The sequence below is a fragment of the Lissotriton helveticus genome, chromosome 1_2 (assembly GCF_964261635.1).
Source record: "Lissotriton helveticus chromosome 1_2, aLisHel1.1, whole genome shotgun sequence".
In the NCBI taxonomy this organism is placed as follows: domain Eukaryota; kingdom Metazoa; phylum Chordata; class Amphibia; order Caudata; family Salamandridae; genus Lissotriton; species Lissotriton helveticus.
Genome location: NC_136058.1, coordinates 309,648,290 through 309,665,278, shown reverse-complemented (window position 1 = coordinate 309,665,278; position 16,989 = coordinate 309,648,290). Strand labels below are relative to the sequence as shown.

At 47.2% G+C, this 16,989-nt stretch overlaps 1 protein-coding gene across 1 annotated transcript in view; it reads left to right on the top strand.

Annotated features, from left to right (window-relative positions):
* Positions 1-16,989, top strand: part of LOC144803510 (neutral amino acid transporter 9-like) — a 278,514-nt gene that overhangs the window by 24,412 nt on the left and 237,113 nt on the right. Inside the window, exon 3 of the mRNA XM_078671868.1 lies at positions 1,383-1,598. Coding sequence (XP_078527994.1) covers positions 1,383-1,598 — 216 coding nt within the window. The remainder of the gene's footprint in view (positions 1-1,382; positions 1,599-16,989) is intronic.

The following is a 16,989-nucleotide window of genomic DNA, read 5'->3' as shown; positions in this document are numbered from 1 at the left end:
AGGAATAGTGAAAAAGGAGGGGGGCAAATAAACATCCTTGTTTAAAACCGGTTTGCGTGGATATCTCTTAGGTTAAGCCCTTATCTCCTCCCATTTGTACATTACACCGTGTCAGTTGTATGTAGTGCAACTATTATTCTTAGCAAACTTAAAGGCACGCCTAACTTCAGTAATTTCCTCCACAGGAAAGGCATATCTACTGTGTCAAAAGCTGTAGAAACATCTACAAATAAGCTATAGACTACCTAAGCTCTACCATGGTGCAAGGTTGCCTGTGCTGGCGTTAGGCAATTAAATTTAGCGCCAGGTCACTGCATCGTATTGTTGTAAATACGGTGTAGCCCTGCATTTCAGAAGTGGCAGAGCGCGGCATTAAGCCAAGAAGGCTAAAGTCACGCTCTGTCCCTTCTTAGTAAATATACCCCTGTGTTTGTTAAATGCAATGAAAATATTCTTTACCTAGAGCAGCCAAACATTTTGGTAGCAAGGATAAAGTAAACAAAATGTGATGGATGAAAAGCTTGGAACAGTCTCAGCCAGTGGTAATTACTTGGGGCCATATGCCAATCCATTGTTATTTTGCACATCCTGTCACCTCAATTTAGACTCAGCTATATGCGCACCAGTTTTTACCCTATTCCTTACAGGAGTCAAAACTGATTTGCACATAGCTGGGTCCAAACTGAGATGGCATGATGTGCAAAATTACCATTGACTTAAAGTGGTACCATGTGACTCCACGTTGACATTGACAATACATTGACTTCACATGGTCACAGTTTTGTCTCATTTGTCCTATTCCCACTTGTATGTAGTAATATATATAAGCTATATGGTATTAACATATTTTATAATTACATAATAAATGTGTACCATATTTATATATTTTTTAACATTTATTTATATTCATTTATATTTTTAGCTATTTTAAATAATTTAATGTAATATTATTTCCAATAGGGTTTTATTTGTACTGGTTGTTGGCCATTTGTAGCACTGAACTTACTACTGTTTTTTCCAATAGTAGTAATTTACACTCGGAGTTTGTGAATACTGAAAGTAGTAAACTTTCTCAAACTTGTAAACTTACTCAAAAGTATACATTACCTTTGTGAATCATCCCTATGATATGTATTTCAATAAAGTACACTGCAATCCTGCAACCTACCAAAAGTCAGAAGCAAAGGTCATAGTTCATGAGAGACTGCAGCAATACCAATGTTTTCCCGAACTCTGCCGTATTTAGCCAACCTCCTACATACATTTGATTACCTATGCTTTGTTTAACATGTACTTTTACTCCTGACAGGAATGAATTTAACTTTGTTCTTGTTCTCTCTGGCACCACTTCCCTCATCTCATTGCTTTCTATCTTTTGGTAGTGTCGTGTGCCGCATCAGTGGATGCCCAGAATCAAGGCTACAATGTTACATCTGCCTTGTGCTTTCCACGCAGACCTTGCAATAACTCCACAGTCACCAGTGCCTGGACTCTTTGGTGGCACCCACGTGACTCTGTTCCCTTCTACCTCATAATCCTGGTACTGCCTTTGCTGAACTTCCGCTCTGCCACCTTCTTCACAAAGTTTAACAACTTGGGTAAGAATTGTTTCTTCCTCTCACATGTACATATAATTCTGTGACCACAGGCGGGGGATAAGGCTCCGTCTGTTTCCATTTTGTGATCTTCAGTAAAGTAAGACACATCTGTTTAGTGTTAAACCACAAATGCCTCGAATTAATACTACATTTTTCAGATAGTTTTCTTTTCTACTACAAGAATATTTTAGTAAGAGATTTTCTCCCACAGAAATGCCAATATGTAATGTTTTCCACAAGCAAATTCAATCTCTGGTAACTTTTGTAATTTGTGCAGTTATCAAAACAGTAAGTACATTTTAATAACTTTTACCAGTTCATTTTCCACGGAGGCTCTATCTACAAGGACAGGAGTACAGCGGTGTTTCCTGCATCAGCCCGGCTTACACCTCGCCGCACCCGCTTTGCGGGTGCCGCATCGCCTTGTTAGGCGCAGGGCAGTTTGACCAACGGAGTGACGAGGAAAGGCGGCACCGGGTGTGAGGCATCAGCGGGGGTGCGAGCGTGCGGGGACTCCAACAACCAGGAGTCCCTGCGAGACCGACAGCCAGCTTCCGGTCCGCTCTCCCTGCTGGCCCGCCCCCCGCCCTCCACGCCCCCTATATCTCAGCACAAACCTCCCGCAGCGCGGGACGCAGCACGGGGCGAAGACCGGGCAAAGAGCGGGCCGTTTGAGGCCGTTCGAGAACGTTAGAGACTGGACTGGGCCACCCCATGTAACATCAGGTATTACTCCAAAATCTACCTCCCAGCTAAAATATTATCACTCCCTCTTCTTAGTCGCCCCTGAGCCATATTGCCCACTATGAGCAAAATGGAGACCAGGAGCAAAGCTAATCAGGTAGCTATTGGCCCCACAACAACGGCCCCAACTCAAGGTACAATTGACAACTACTTTCTGAAAGCAGGTTCTCTCTTGATAGACGATATTACTCTCCTTGAAAGACGAATCTCGCAGGAAATAGAGTGGGTTAGAAGGTCATCGATGGGTCCTATAGCGATGGCAAAAACTCCTGAAGACAGGCGGATTATGGATACTTCACAACTTGGTGCCTGTGGTGGGGCACAGCGACCCACTAGTATAGACCTCTCAGAGGTAACAATAAGTGATTTAGAGGACATGAGTCTCCTCTCATTGCCTCTAACGCAAATCACCCAACCACCTAACCTAATAAACATGGGGGAGGACACTGATCTAACCACTCAATGCCCCACCTCACTTATGGAAGAATTGACCACGACAAATGATACTCCAAATTTAGTAGGGACACCTAGTACAAATCGGGGGTTAAGGGAGGGTGCCATTCAAAAAAGGATACCGGGGAAACAGAGCACTAAGGAAAGAAAGATTCAAAATGTAAAGGGAAAAATAGGGAAAACACCTAACGCAGTCAGCTCAGACCACACTAACCAGGAAAGAACCTCACCAGTGATAGCGATTGACCCCTCCCAGCAACCGCACAGTGACATCCTCACTGATCAGCCACCTCCCACCATTGAACATAATTCGGAGTTACCAGAAGAGGACATAACATTAGCTGATATAGGTCACCTTCTGAAGTCAATCATTAGTCCTTTAGAAGCACGCCTGACGAAAATGGAGGCGAGACTAATCAAAATCGAGAAAGCAGCCTTACAGATTATGGACTGTTGGAAAACGGGGGCTCCCCGCCCCACGCTCCCCAACATTGACCCAAAACATAATAGTAACTTGGTTACCCCTAAACCTGTAAAAGGTAACGAGGCAGTAATAACATCTACAGCAGGTGACAAAAATACTAAATCACACTGTAATCAACCACCAAAATCAAAACCTAAACCAGCAGCGCTAGCGACCTCCTGGTCCTACCAAACAATCTCAGACTATGCAACAGCAACCAACCTTACTCAATGATAATGTGCAGCCTAATTCACAATACATGAGTTCTCCCATACCTCCTCTGATCACCAACTATGATACACACGATTCGAATCATTCAAAGGTAAAACCACTGAGAACAGTTACTGTCAATCTCCCACCTGAGGTTGCTCCATATACTGCTATCTTAGTTGGGGTACCCGAATTAAAATCTGACTCGTATGAAACAGGGGAGTCTCTAAAAAATAAAGTCATCAATTGGCTTTCAACACACAGACCCCTCCCTAGAGGCATGACCAGCGATATTCGCATGGTCAGAAGAGTCTCATGGGTAGGTAAGAGACCTAAAACAATTAGTGGTGACTGCTTATTGGTGAGTTTTAGAGAACCAAGAACAGTCTCATTCGTCTGTAATCCATCGTTGGAAGATGAAGGGAGTAACATTCACCCAGTCCCTCTCTCGTTTTTCTATCCACCTAATGATCATGTAACTAATGCCCAGAGCAGAGGACATTATCAGAATTCCCAGGATAACTGGGAGGGTAGCCAGGGAAGGAGGAGAATTCCCTTCAACCAACCACGAATACCCCCCTTCCGCTCCAACACATATAGTGATCCCCATGGATGGGAAACTGTTCAGAGAAGAAGGATGGGAAGGGGTGGATTTGATAGAGAGGAGCCATGGCCCCCGAGATTTCATCAGCCACCATTTCTACCACTATTCAATCATTATGACTGCCTTGAAATGGTGGACTGACAGTTGGCCTCCATAAATGGGGCGCACACCCAATTGACAGGGAATGAATGTGGCAATTATCCCCCCCTTATTTGCAGGCAGGAGAAAGCTACTACTGGGACTTTGGATCTATCCCAGGACCTACATAATAGGGAAATTGGTCTAGATGATCCACTAATGGACGAAGGGCAAATGGATAGTCCTCCTCTGATGGAAAATATAAGTCCCACGGCCAAACAATTTGACACCCAGAATGCCCCACAGATCCTAAAAATTCTTTCCTGGAATGTGGCTGGCCTGACCAACAAAATAGACTCGGACACATGGGCCGATCTAGCGCAACCAAAAAGCGTCTGTCTCTTTCAAGAGACCTGGTCAAGGGATGAGACCTCCTTTGGGGGTTTCCATACATTTTCAATCCCCGCTGTCTGGGGTGGGAAAGGCAGACCTTCTGGAGGTTTAGCAACCTGGGTGGCCTCGGACATAGGGTGCCGAGCCTCAAGATATCCAGTAGACTCTGTAGATATACTGGCTGTCTTACTTGAATGGCCGGGTCTTTTTAAATTATTGGTTATAAACATCTATTCAAGGCCAGTCAAAATAGCGTCCACTTCCAAAACCATAGAGGCTCTGTCATGCCTTCTGGAAACCATCCCTGCGGATATGTCTTACCTAATAGGGGGGGACTTCAATTCACACTTTGAGCCATTACCTGGTCTACTTGATGGACCCTCCCTAGAGGAGGATTCAAGTTGGCAGGTCCCTCGGACTGAAGCACCCCCTCCCAGAGCATGGACATCCCTTGCCGTACAGATAAACACTTTAAATCTCACCCATGGTTTGAGAGCCTGTAACGGCCGCACTAGGTCCGACATCCCGTCCAAATGCACATTTAATAAAGCAGGGAGGCAATCCAGAACAGACTACTTCCTGGTACAGTTGCAGGCATGGAAAAGGGTGGTGGACTTTAAAATAACACCTAGGCAAGATAGTGACCACAATGCCTTGGAATTAGAGTATACCATCCCTTGGGTGAGAGTGATAGGCGAGGAGAAATCGAAAGGAGGAAACCTTTTAGAGAACAACAGGAGGCGGATAAAATGGGAAAAGCTTGCCTCCAGTGGAGAAAGGCTTGCCTCTCTCTATGCTGGGATTATTCCCATCCTTGAAGAGGCTTTTGACCTGTGGAATCCAGATTCCGCAATAGATAGAAGTGAGGATTTAGCTCAAGTACACACTCATCTAATTAAGAAGCTCGAAGCTGACCTCTTCAGCATAGGCCGCCCAAGAACACAGGGACAAACCATAAACTCCTGGTACAACAGCACTTGTCGCTCGGCAAAACAAGACCTCCTTTCCACCATAAAAGAAGGAGGCGCTAGGTCGGAGATCCGCTCTAAAAGGAGTGTCTACAAATCACTTATAGCTAACGCTAGAATAGAGTGGGACATACAGCATTGGGAGAATCTATCGGAGTCCCTAGCTAAAAGGGACTCCCGTAGATTCTGGAGAATAATCAACCATGGGAGCGGGGATCTTCCCTCTGCCATTGAACCCAACATTGCTGCCAATGTTTGGCAGGATCACTTCCAAAAACTATATGCCCCTGAAAACGATGAGTCAGTAACATCAGCATCTACCAGCATCACTACACATACATATGCCCCTTTCACTTTAAAAGATATTAGGGTGGCTATAGCGGGGCTAGCTTCCGGAAAAGCCCCGGGCTTAAATGGGGTGCCAGGTGACCTTTTTAGACAGGAACCTGGGATCTGGGCACCCTACTTGATGGTTTTATTTAATGCAGTGCTGGGGGGAATGAAGATACCAGATACTTGGCTGGGAGCGGAGGTGGTCCCGATATACAAAAAAGGGTCGCCCCTGCTCCCCGCCAACTATCGCCCGATCAGCCTCATTGATGTAACTCAAAAGTTGTTTGGAAGACTAATCCTGGATAGGCTACAATGCTGGATGGAAGAGACTGAAATTTTAAGTCCTCTTCAAGCGGGATTTAGGAAGGGAGTGTCAACAGTGGATCAAATACTTAGAATAAATATCCTATTTTGGAAGACAGCACATCTAGAAGGGAGGTCACTGTATGCGGTCTTTGTGGACCTCCGCGCCGCCTTTGACTTGGTCCCTCGGGCCAAGTTGTGGGCGGTTTTGGGGGATATGGGTGTCCCTGGAGATATTCTCCAGATCCTCATCAGGCTACACACAGACAACTACGCCCGGGTAAGATATGGAAAGGGCGGTAGGCTGACAGATAGGTTTCCTGTCCAACGCGGGGTAAGGCAGGGTTGTGTGTTGGTGCCGACCCTGTTTTGTCTATTCACGAACGGGGTGATAGACCACTTGTGCAGAATCCCTAACATTGATGCGCCACAATTGAACAGCAGCAGGGTGCCAGCGATCATGTTCGCGGATGACACCCTGCTGTTGTCAAAAACACCAATGGGGCTACAGAGGGTTCTGGACGGATTCTTGGATTTTTGTAATAAAAGGGGATTAGAAATAAACCCAGCGAAGACTAAATTCATGATCCTGAGCCACAAGCCCAAAAGTTGCCCAAATCCCCGCTTGGGATCCACACCCCTAGAGAGAGTCCAAGTGATTGAGTATCTGGGCATAACACTCAATCAAAATTTAACCTGGTTGCCACACAAAACAAAGGCAACCACAAAATTAATCCAGAGGGCCGGTGCTATCACAAGAATTGCCAAAAAATCCTCCCTTCGTCCACTGGCACCTGCAATACATATTTATAAAGCCCAAGCACGAGGAGGCATCACCTATGGGGCTGAACTATGGGGACACACATCGCTACAAACTATACAGGTGGCAGAGAACAATTTTATCAGACAATTGACGGCCCTTCCTTTGAGCACTCCCCTACTCCCTTTGAGAATGGACTTGGCACTGTGTCCAATTACCGAAGAATTGAGCCTCAAACCCTTGACCTATTGGAGGCGGTTGTGGAGCAGCCAGGATCTGGGCCATTACAGAAGCGAATTACAAGAGCTCCTTAGATCAATACAAGCGACTAAAATTCCATGGCTCAAGTACATTAGGGACATGTGTATGACCCTCGGAGTCCCAGAGCTATGGTGTAATCCTGAACTAATGTCTGCAAGGCTCCAGAGGAAAGAACTTTCTAAACTGTTCTATGGCTCCAGGCTACAAAGATCTATGAGTTCAATTCGGGAGGGTTCTCTAACCGATATATTCACTAAAGTAAAAGACTCTTACAGTCCTGAATATGTCCTAGATGCTATGTCCCCAGTGTATGTAAGAAAGATCTTTCTCCAATGGAGATACCGCTCTCTCCCCTTGAGGTCATTCACCAAAACCTGGGACGGTAACCAAGATTCAGGCAACTGCCCTGCATGCAATTACAAGTTGGAAAGTGACCTACACGTGGTCTTGTTCTGCAAAGCCTACAGTAAAACTAGGAGCTATTGGCTGGTCCCCTACTTAAGGAACTTGGGCTTTCGAACTTATGCCCCAGCCTATAGAGTGCTCAAAACTGACCTTACATCTCCAACTGTGTTTGTAATGGCGAAATTATTGACGGCAATGTGGAGACTACGCGCAAGAATTATAAGGGACTCCAATGCGGCACGACCAATTAGTTCTTAAATCTAATCTAAAAATGTATTTTGAAACTGTGAACATGATTTCTCGAATTTTAAAATTGATGATTTTATTTTTAAAAAATTTCTCATTTTAACGATCTAATGCTTGTTTACTTGTACATCTTTTATGATCTTAACGATCGAAATAAAGATTATTTGATATTGATATTGATATTGAATAACTTTTAGGTTTAAAGTATTTTATTACAGTTTCACAAACAAGGAAAAAACAGTACATACAAGGAATACAATTGTCGTGATAATGTATTGCAAGGACTCTCCTCCGAATCGCCATCTACATTGGAATATGACTATCTAAGCACGTGCATAGCCTCAACATGGGTGTGAGTGTCACGACTACCAATTCCGAAACCAAAAACCCCCCAACTCCCTCACCTCCCCTCCCGAACTCCCCCCCCCTCTGCCCCCCTGTGCATGTGCAAATGTCCATCACAACCTGCATGTTCTTAAAGGAACCATATCTTACACCCCATCCTCCCTCTGTACCGATTAGGAAATCGGGGTGGTCAGCCGCATCAGCCTGAGATATCGTGGACAGGTGATCTCTTTGAACTCCGATTGCAACAGGATATTAAAAGGCTGCCACAGGTCATCAAATCTGTCCACCTCCCCCGCCACTGTGAGGGACATCTTTTCCATTCCCAGGACGTGCCATAACCTATGCAACCAGCCCGTGGTGGTAGGAAGGGTGGTGGTGCGCCAATATATGAGTATGTTCTTGATCGCCGATCCCAGAGCGATCGCTATTTGTCTGCCCTTCCTAGATCGCAGTGGGTACATCAGGCCATTGGGTAACCCTAGTAAAACATAGGCAGGAAGGCGTGGCAATTCGATGTCAAAGCACTGGTCCAGCTCATCCGAGACCTCCCTCCAGTACGGACCCAGCAACGGACAATCCCATAAAATGTGCGTGAGTGTACCTATCTGTCCACATGCGCGCCAGCAGGTGTCTTGGATGTGACGGTTCATTTCGTGCAGCCTCTGAGGCGTGTAGTACCAGTACGTGGAAACCTTAGTAAAGGTCTCCGTGAGCCCAGTGTGGTATGCGGAGTGCCGTGCTCGATAGGAGATGTCGTCCCATTCCTTGTGACTCAGTTCCCTCCCCAGCTCTCGCTCCCAGCGGGCCCTCCCGGGGTTATAGATGTGGTGGGGGGGGGTGTTGCAGGAGCCGGTAAATGTCCGAGATGAGCTTGGTGTCTGAAGAACGCGTTGCCAGCCACATCTCGTATGGAGTGAGTTTCCGATCGGCCAGGTCCCGTACCTGCGGCTGTAGCGCCCAGTGGCGGACTTGCATGTACCGCATACGCTCCTTCTCGGGTAAGTGGTATTCCCTGCGCAGGTCAGCAAACGACACAGCGCCCTCCAGGCCATAAATATGGAACAATGCGCAGCATCTGGCTGCTTGCCAGAGCGAGAACGCTCCGGGTTCCGTCCCGGGCCGGAAGTCGGGATTCCCCACCAAGGGTGTAAGTGGCGACGGGAAGGTGGTAAGTTCATGTCGAACACTTACGGCATCCCAAACACGGAGCGTGGCCTGCGTGACAAAGGACGCATAGAGATTGGGGGGCCGGTGATTTTGGCGCAGGAAGGGTATCTCTTGTAAAGTCCTGCCCGCCACCGCCTGGTCCTGAAACAGCCAGTGCCTGTCAGACTCCCACTTACTCCATTCAACCAAGTACTGCAGCTGCGCCGCCTGGTAGTACTTGTGCAAGTCCGGAATGCCGAGGCCACCGGACTCGGGTGCCAGTGTGGAGAGGGCTCTCCTGAGTCTGGGTTTACGACCTTGCCAAACAAATCGTGCGATATCGGTCTGGGCTTGTCGTATCCACCCCTTCGGCGGCTGCAGCGGCAGAGCCCTGAACAGGTACAGCACCTGCGGCAGGAGGATCATTTTCACTGCAGCGATGCGTCCTAGCAACGATAGCATACCTTTGCTCCAACGGAGTAATTCCTCCTTCAGTTTTTTGCCTAAGGCTGCATAGTTAGCAGTAACCATAGCAGGCAGGGATGGTGCCAGCAGTACCCCCAGGTATGGGATCAGATCTCCAGACCACCGCATGGGGAATCGTCCTTGTAGCTCAAGTCTTGTAGTAGAGGCGAGCGAGATGTCAAGGGCCGCAGACTTTCTCATGTTCATTTTAAAACCCGCCACCGCGGCAAAAGCGTCCATCTCAGCAAGACAAGCGGAGAGCGCCTCTTTCGGGTTGTCAAGCATAAAGATCACGTCATCCGCATATAAGCCGATGGTGTGAATGTAACCCCCCATCCTGACGCCAGTCACCTCCGGGTTACGTCTAATCCTCTGAGCAAAAGGCTCCATGTACAAAGCGAAGAGTAGTGGGGACAGGGGGCACCCCTGTCTGGTTCCCCGTTCTATCACGAATCGGTCAGAGTTGCATCCATTGACCCTCACAGTCGCAGTAGGAGATTTGTAACAGTTAAATATGAGGGTGCGGAACTTCTCCCCTATCCCTAGTTTGCAAAGTACCTTCTCAAGGTAGGGCCAATGCACCCGATCGAACGCCTTCTCCGCGTCCACCGAGAGCAGCATGCGCTCACCGGGGACACGAGAGGCCTTCTCCAAAACGTGGACCACCCTCTTAGTGTTGTCCACCGTTTGCCGGCCCGGGACAAACCCGGCCTGATCCGGGTCCACCAGTCCCGGCAGATGAGGTGCCAATCGTGCCGCCAGAATTCCAGTGTAGAGCTTGAGGTCCACATTGAGCAGCGAGATCGGCCGGTAGGATGCACATTCGGTTCGGGCTTTCCCTGGTTTAGGAATAACCGATATCGTTGCCCTCAATAGATCCGGAGGGATAGCCCCAGGCTCGGCAAAGGAGTTAAAGAGTCGCGTCAACAGCGGTGCCAGCTCCGGGCAAAATGTTTTGTAGAAAAGTGGAGTATAACCGTCAGGCCCCGGGGCCTTCCCGTGTTTGAGTCGGGAGATAGCCCCAATCACTTCTTCCGGGCGAATATCCCGGTCTAGTTGTTCCGCTTGTTCCGGCGTGAGAGCAGGAAGGTCGACCGATGCGAGGTAATCGGATTCAGCCGAGGCCGAGGGAGGCTCACCCGCGTGGAGGTCAGCGTAGTATCGACGGAAGCCGTCCGCTATCTGGTGGTCCTCCGTGGCCAACGTACCCCCGGGTGTGGACAGTTCTTTGACCCGTTGATCTGGTGTCGCACTCGTAGTTTATTCGCCAGTAATCGGCCGCATCGGTCACCGCCAGTGTAATATGCATGCTTCAGGCGTAGCGCTGCATATTCCGCCCTATCCATGTCCAGCTTCCGGGCCGCTGAGGTACTGGGTTTTTAAGAACCGGCACAGAACCGGTAACCCAGCGGTGCCAGGGGATCAACACCCAGAGACCTCGGGTTCTCCTGAGTCAGACCTACAGAAACTCGGAGTCTTCTAAGTGAAGTCAAAGATTAGTTTATTGTCTGCAACCAAGGTGACAGGGTCCTCGAAGTACAATTCGAGTATATTCAGGAGACTGCACACTTTCACGAAGTTAGGCTTCCCTTCTTATACATAATATTCAGCCTTGGGCAAAACATTCCTTGGATTCGTGGTATTTCATTTATGGTTACTGATTACAAAAGAAAAGCAGAGTCATGATGACATGTACATATTTCACGTCGTGCTGCCCATAACAAATCATCCGGCAAGGCCCAACATTTCATCAGATATCGCTGGACCCCTAATAAAAACGGTCACCTCCCCATCATAAAGCAAGTGAAGAAAAGGAGTGGAGAAAGATGTGAGCGAGATATGGCAGGTGTGCGCGCTGAAATGGTTTTATGGCTGGTTGGGCCTAGATGCTATCTTGCTCGGCCACTGGGAGGGAACTGACCTAACGAGTTCGGCCTGGGGCAATGGTTCTAACTTGTACTGGGGTCAGGAAGAAGTCGATTAAGGAGTATGTGTCCTTGTGGAATCAAATTCAACTGGATTAAGGCCTATGTAAGGGCCAACATGCAGCTAAGGGTTTAGAAGGTAAATGACGATTTCGAGGTGAAATCGTCACTCGAATATGCCGAAAATACATGTACTTGATGTACTCGTCATTCTCGGTCTTTTGATACCAAATTCGTCCTATTTCGACGAAGTTTTTATTCTCGGGCCCAGAACTATTAAGAATCTAGATTTTTCAGAACCACAGACCCTCCTTTTGCCCTTACATAGGCAATTAATCTATCCTTATGTTAATCTGAGTCCAGATCTATATTCCTAAAGTCATTGAGATGTTGCTGCAACATCATTCTAGTGCTGAGCTCATGTCTTGACACAGGCTTCCTTACACATGATGTAACACAGAGGCCACATATTGCAGGAGCACACTGTATGCATAGACAGAACAGGAAAAGAATGGCTAAGACCATCCCAATGACCATCAGAATTTTCCATCCCCAGGCAGATATTAGTTCCCAGAACCATCCCATTAACGACCAATCTCCTTTATCCACATGAATAGATTCAGAAATCTTATGTAGTTTGGAGATGGCCCCGTACACTGTCGGAGCATTATCTGGAATAAAAATGCAACAACTGGACTGGATCAATTTGCATACTCCACCTCGGTCCGCAAGTATTACATCCAAAGCGACCCGGTTCTGAAGGGTCATCAGTCGATCCGACTGGAGCTCAGCAGTCAGGTTACTAAGGGCACCAGCAGTTTCAATCACGGTGGATTCAACTACCCTTGTCAATTGCCTTATGTTTCTGCTGTTAGCCATGGCTCCCCAGAACGGCAGGAAACCTATTGCAAAGTCACCAAATTCTTGACCTGCAGTGTCTTCTTTACTCAAAACACCTCTAACTACCCTTGTCCGATGGTAATCCGCCGCTGCTGTGTAGGTGGGAGGTAACAGGAATGAAACAAAACATGAGCCCGAGAAGTCAGGGGGCAACCATGTATAGGCTTTATCATGGCAGATGAAATAAGTACCCTTAGCGGCTAAAAAGGCAGGGGAAGTCTGAGATCCAAAAACATACGTTTCTGTACAGACACTCTTCCCTAGCTGAGCTCTGGGATTCCTGCCAATACCTTGCAGACACAGGTGACCTTGATGGGGTACGATCCAGATAGGGGACGATCTTTTGGCTTGCTGTTTCTCACTTAATGTAGTGCCATGTCCGGTCACATTCCAACCTACATATGCAAGTATCTCATCATCCGGGGTATCTTCGTAAGAAGTTACTTCCTTGATCATGTCAACTATACCCTTGACTAGGGCGCTAGTCTTGAGGTTGTCTTTTACAGAACGTAGGGGTTGGATTTCTCGTGCATATATGAACATTGTCCTATATGCCCATACTGACCCATTGCGACTAAATGGCAGGACCAAATAGGGGATACCTCTATCCGCGGTGTGGGGCATGAGACCGCACACCCAACAGTTGGTTGTGTTCATTACAAGTTGGTGTTGGTGTAATAACTGAACGAAGGAGTTATTAATGAACTCTAATCTCCTATTTGATTCGTGGTCAGGCAAAGGGTGGAAAGAATGAGAGGAAACAGTAGGGGGAGGTATGGGTGATGTAGTGGGCGCAAATGTCACGTGAAAAGAGAATAAAACATAGCTTATCAAAAAGACCATCACGCTAAATAGCATAAGAATACACATTATTATAAAGTTTTTCTTCGTCATTGTTTTCAAAAGTCTCTGCTTAAAGTTCATTTGTTTGGCAGGCCTCTCCACATCAGGAAACTCCATCCTCTCTAAGGTGCTGCCCGCGGCGGTAGGTTGTTTCTGCTAAAGGATGCTTCCGTCAGTCTAGGGCAGCTCCCTTGGACTAACTGGAACCAGCGACCTATCGTCGTTAGCTGCACCCAAAAGTCTTTAATCAACCGCGACCCTAGCAGCGGAACCCGGATGGCGGTTCAAGAAAAAACAAAAATAAGCAAGTTACCTAGATGGGAGAATCTGCACTTTCAAAAATAGTATTTGGGAAAAACGCATTTTTTATTAGTCCACAGGTTTTTCTTTCGGGTCATAAAATAAATCACTTTTACTTTAGTCTGTTTTTCTTGGTCGTAAATTGTAGCGTCTTTTCCCGGGTACTGTCTGGTCCAGAAATAGTAGTTCAGGTTCCACAGAGTTCAATTGTTCTGGTGGTGGCACAGTTTCTTGGAAAATGTTCTCACTCTTATGATCACGTTTAGCTTCTTTTACACGTTCATCAGTTGTGCGCTCTGAGTCAGTGCCTCCTTTCCGGACCCATTGGTCATGTGGCAGAGGGAAGGGTATCTTCTTACAATGGATCCCGTGGACCCAATTGGTCTTCCCCTCCACCCTGACAGTCGACCTTGTAGACAGGAGGACGAGGTGAGGCCCAGTCCATCTGGGCTGGTCGTTTCTTGTCCTCTGGAAGTTTCGGACAAGCACCCAGGAACCGGGGTCAATGGAGTGACCCAGTGTCTCAGAGACCGGAGGCAAGGTGTTGTGAACCTGTTGATATAAAACACGCAATTTAGCCGTCAATTCATACAAATAGTCAAGCAAAATGGGGTGTTGCAGCTCGCTAAACTTCGTGGGCCTAGGCACTCCCCATATGTTGGCTGGCCGACCAAAGATTACTTCATAGGGGCTGAGTTTCATTCGCGAATGCACAGTCATTCTGGTGGATAGGAGTGCTAAGGGTAGAGCGTCAGGCCATTTAAGACCTGTGCTCGCTTGGATTTTGGCCAATTTAAGTTTAAGCGTGCCATTGTAACATTCCACTAATCCAGCTGATTGGGGGTGATTTGCAGCGTGGAACTTCTGTCTAATGCCTAGCCCTTCACACACTCTTTTCATCACACAACCCACAAATTCACTTCCGTTGTCGGACCAGACCATTCTAGGCATTCTGAACCTGGGGAAGAACTCTTTCACAAGGGCTTTCGCTGTGGACAAGGCAGTATTGTCCCTTAGGGGTGTGGAAAAGTAAATTTTGCCATGTTCTGTGTCCCTACGTGTCATCCATCATATGTTATGTGTGCATGATTAATATGCATATGTTATTCCCCATGTTCGATTAAAAGACGCAATTACAGTTGTGTCCACCTCTAAATATGCCAGTTTCCAGTCCTCGTGAATACTACGAATATCAGGCCTATGTAAAGCTACGTTGCCACGTTTCTCAGTGTGCACGTTATTCTATTATAAAGTCCCCGTTTCTAGGCCTCAAAAGGGCCTGGACACCAGATTCAGCTCCTGTCTCCAGAAACCTCGCTAAGGAGCGATACAGCCCCCACCTGTATCCTCGACCCTTCACTTACTTCCTGCCTCTCAGTGCCCGGTGCAGCCTGGCTCAGTCTCTGAGTCTGCCAAGAATATGTTATAGTTCCAGTTATCAGTTCAGTCCTCCTTCTCTGCATTCCTAAGCTACTGAACTGCATCAATAGTTTCCGTCATTGTCTAGCCTTCACGTCTCCACGTTAGAGAAATACTGCATTTAATGGTCATTTAATATTCTTCATCACGCACTACATGTAGAATAATACATGGTCCAGTCTTAGAATCAAGTTAGCCTTTCCTCTCCTGACTTATAGTTTATATCAACATGTTCTCTAAACATCAGATACTAGATACTGTTTAGGTACATGTCGCCCTGACTCTCTAGACTTCAGTCTCTGCTCCTAGCACAGAGTTCATAGCCCCCAGTTTCTCCTAGTGATACGTCATTGCTAGTTTGCGCGCACCATCAGGTTATAGGTCCCGGCTCCTCAGGTAGCCCCCTCCATGGTTTCCGCCCCATTCATGACATATCCTGTTACGTTTGCATCACATGTCTATGTATACGCCCAGTTACACCTACTTTCGCCCTTATCTTTCGCGACTGCTACGCGTCACGCCTTCTGCTCCACCCACTGCTACGCCTACTGCAATGTAATGCTATGTGTTTGCGTTATGTATATATGCTCATGTATTGTTATTAAAAGTCAGCGCGCTCATCCCAGATCCAGCCCCAGCAGCTGCTGGGCCCTGTCACCCTATTCCTATGCAGGTTGTCCTGATCCTGTCCTTATGCTGTAATAAACCTGCAAAACTCCTACTACCTCGAATCTTGACTCTTATTTATTGAGCTATCTGTTATGATATATGTCTAGTCAAAAAGAGAGGTATTATTTATTTATTTACCACATAATGGCGCCCGAATAGGGACTTGCCCTTTCCCCACGCGTCGGTGAAGCCACGCCGACCCCCTGACCCTCTGCAGTCGTGACGGAACTCTTCTGCGCAGTGGCAGATATTTCTGCTCAAGTATCCCTCAGGCCCACGGAGGAGACGGAGGAGGCGGTCCAGCATCCAGACGAGACGGTGGAGGAACGCGGCGAGTCCCGACCAGAGCCCAAGCCAAGAGTCCAAGGTCCGAGGTATCCGGAGGTCCACCCGTAACTGAAGTCCGAAGTTCGTCGTTCGTCGTCGTAGCAGTCCAGTCCAGTCCGAGGCCTTCCGTTCTTGCTGCCCGGTGAGTACCATTACTGGGGTAGTATCTAGACAGGGTCAATCTAAATTGACTCCTGGTCCGTGGGTTGGTGGTACACAGACTCACAAACGAAGTGTTCACCTAGGTGGATACGGGTCTTGATGCGTCCCTTTATGGGACCGGTATGTTCCGTACTGTTTCAGCAGTGCATCCAGTAACTCTAGTCTGTTCCGTTCTCGAGAAATTCTTGTGTTTCTGTTCTCAGTATTCCCGGTAATATTCTGTCCGAACTGTTATGTTATGATGTTGTTCAATGTATTTCCAATGTCGTGGTATGCCTGAATTGTTCTCCAAATTGTTATTGTTTCTCGTGTATTGTATTGTGTTGTGTTCCGATTCCAGTTTACAATGTCTCTCTTTTCGAGATTACGTCAGCTAAAAACTAGAAAGGGTTTGTTAGAAGAAGCAGTTCCTGTTCCGCCGAGGGACAGCCCAGGTCACTTTATGTATCAGAAGCATGGCATAAGCGCCATATTGTATCTAGATTTATGGGTAGAGTATACCAAACAGTTAGAAGAAAAGTATAGATGGCCCGTATCGGGTACATGGGATGCCGAGTGCATCATGCGAGTAGAAGAAGCATTATGGAAAAAGAAAGCCAGACAGTCACAGAAAGATGCCATCGAGTTATGGCGTAAAGAATCTCATAAAAGAACCGAAAAAGAAAT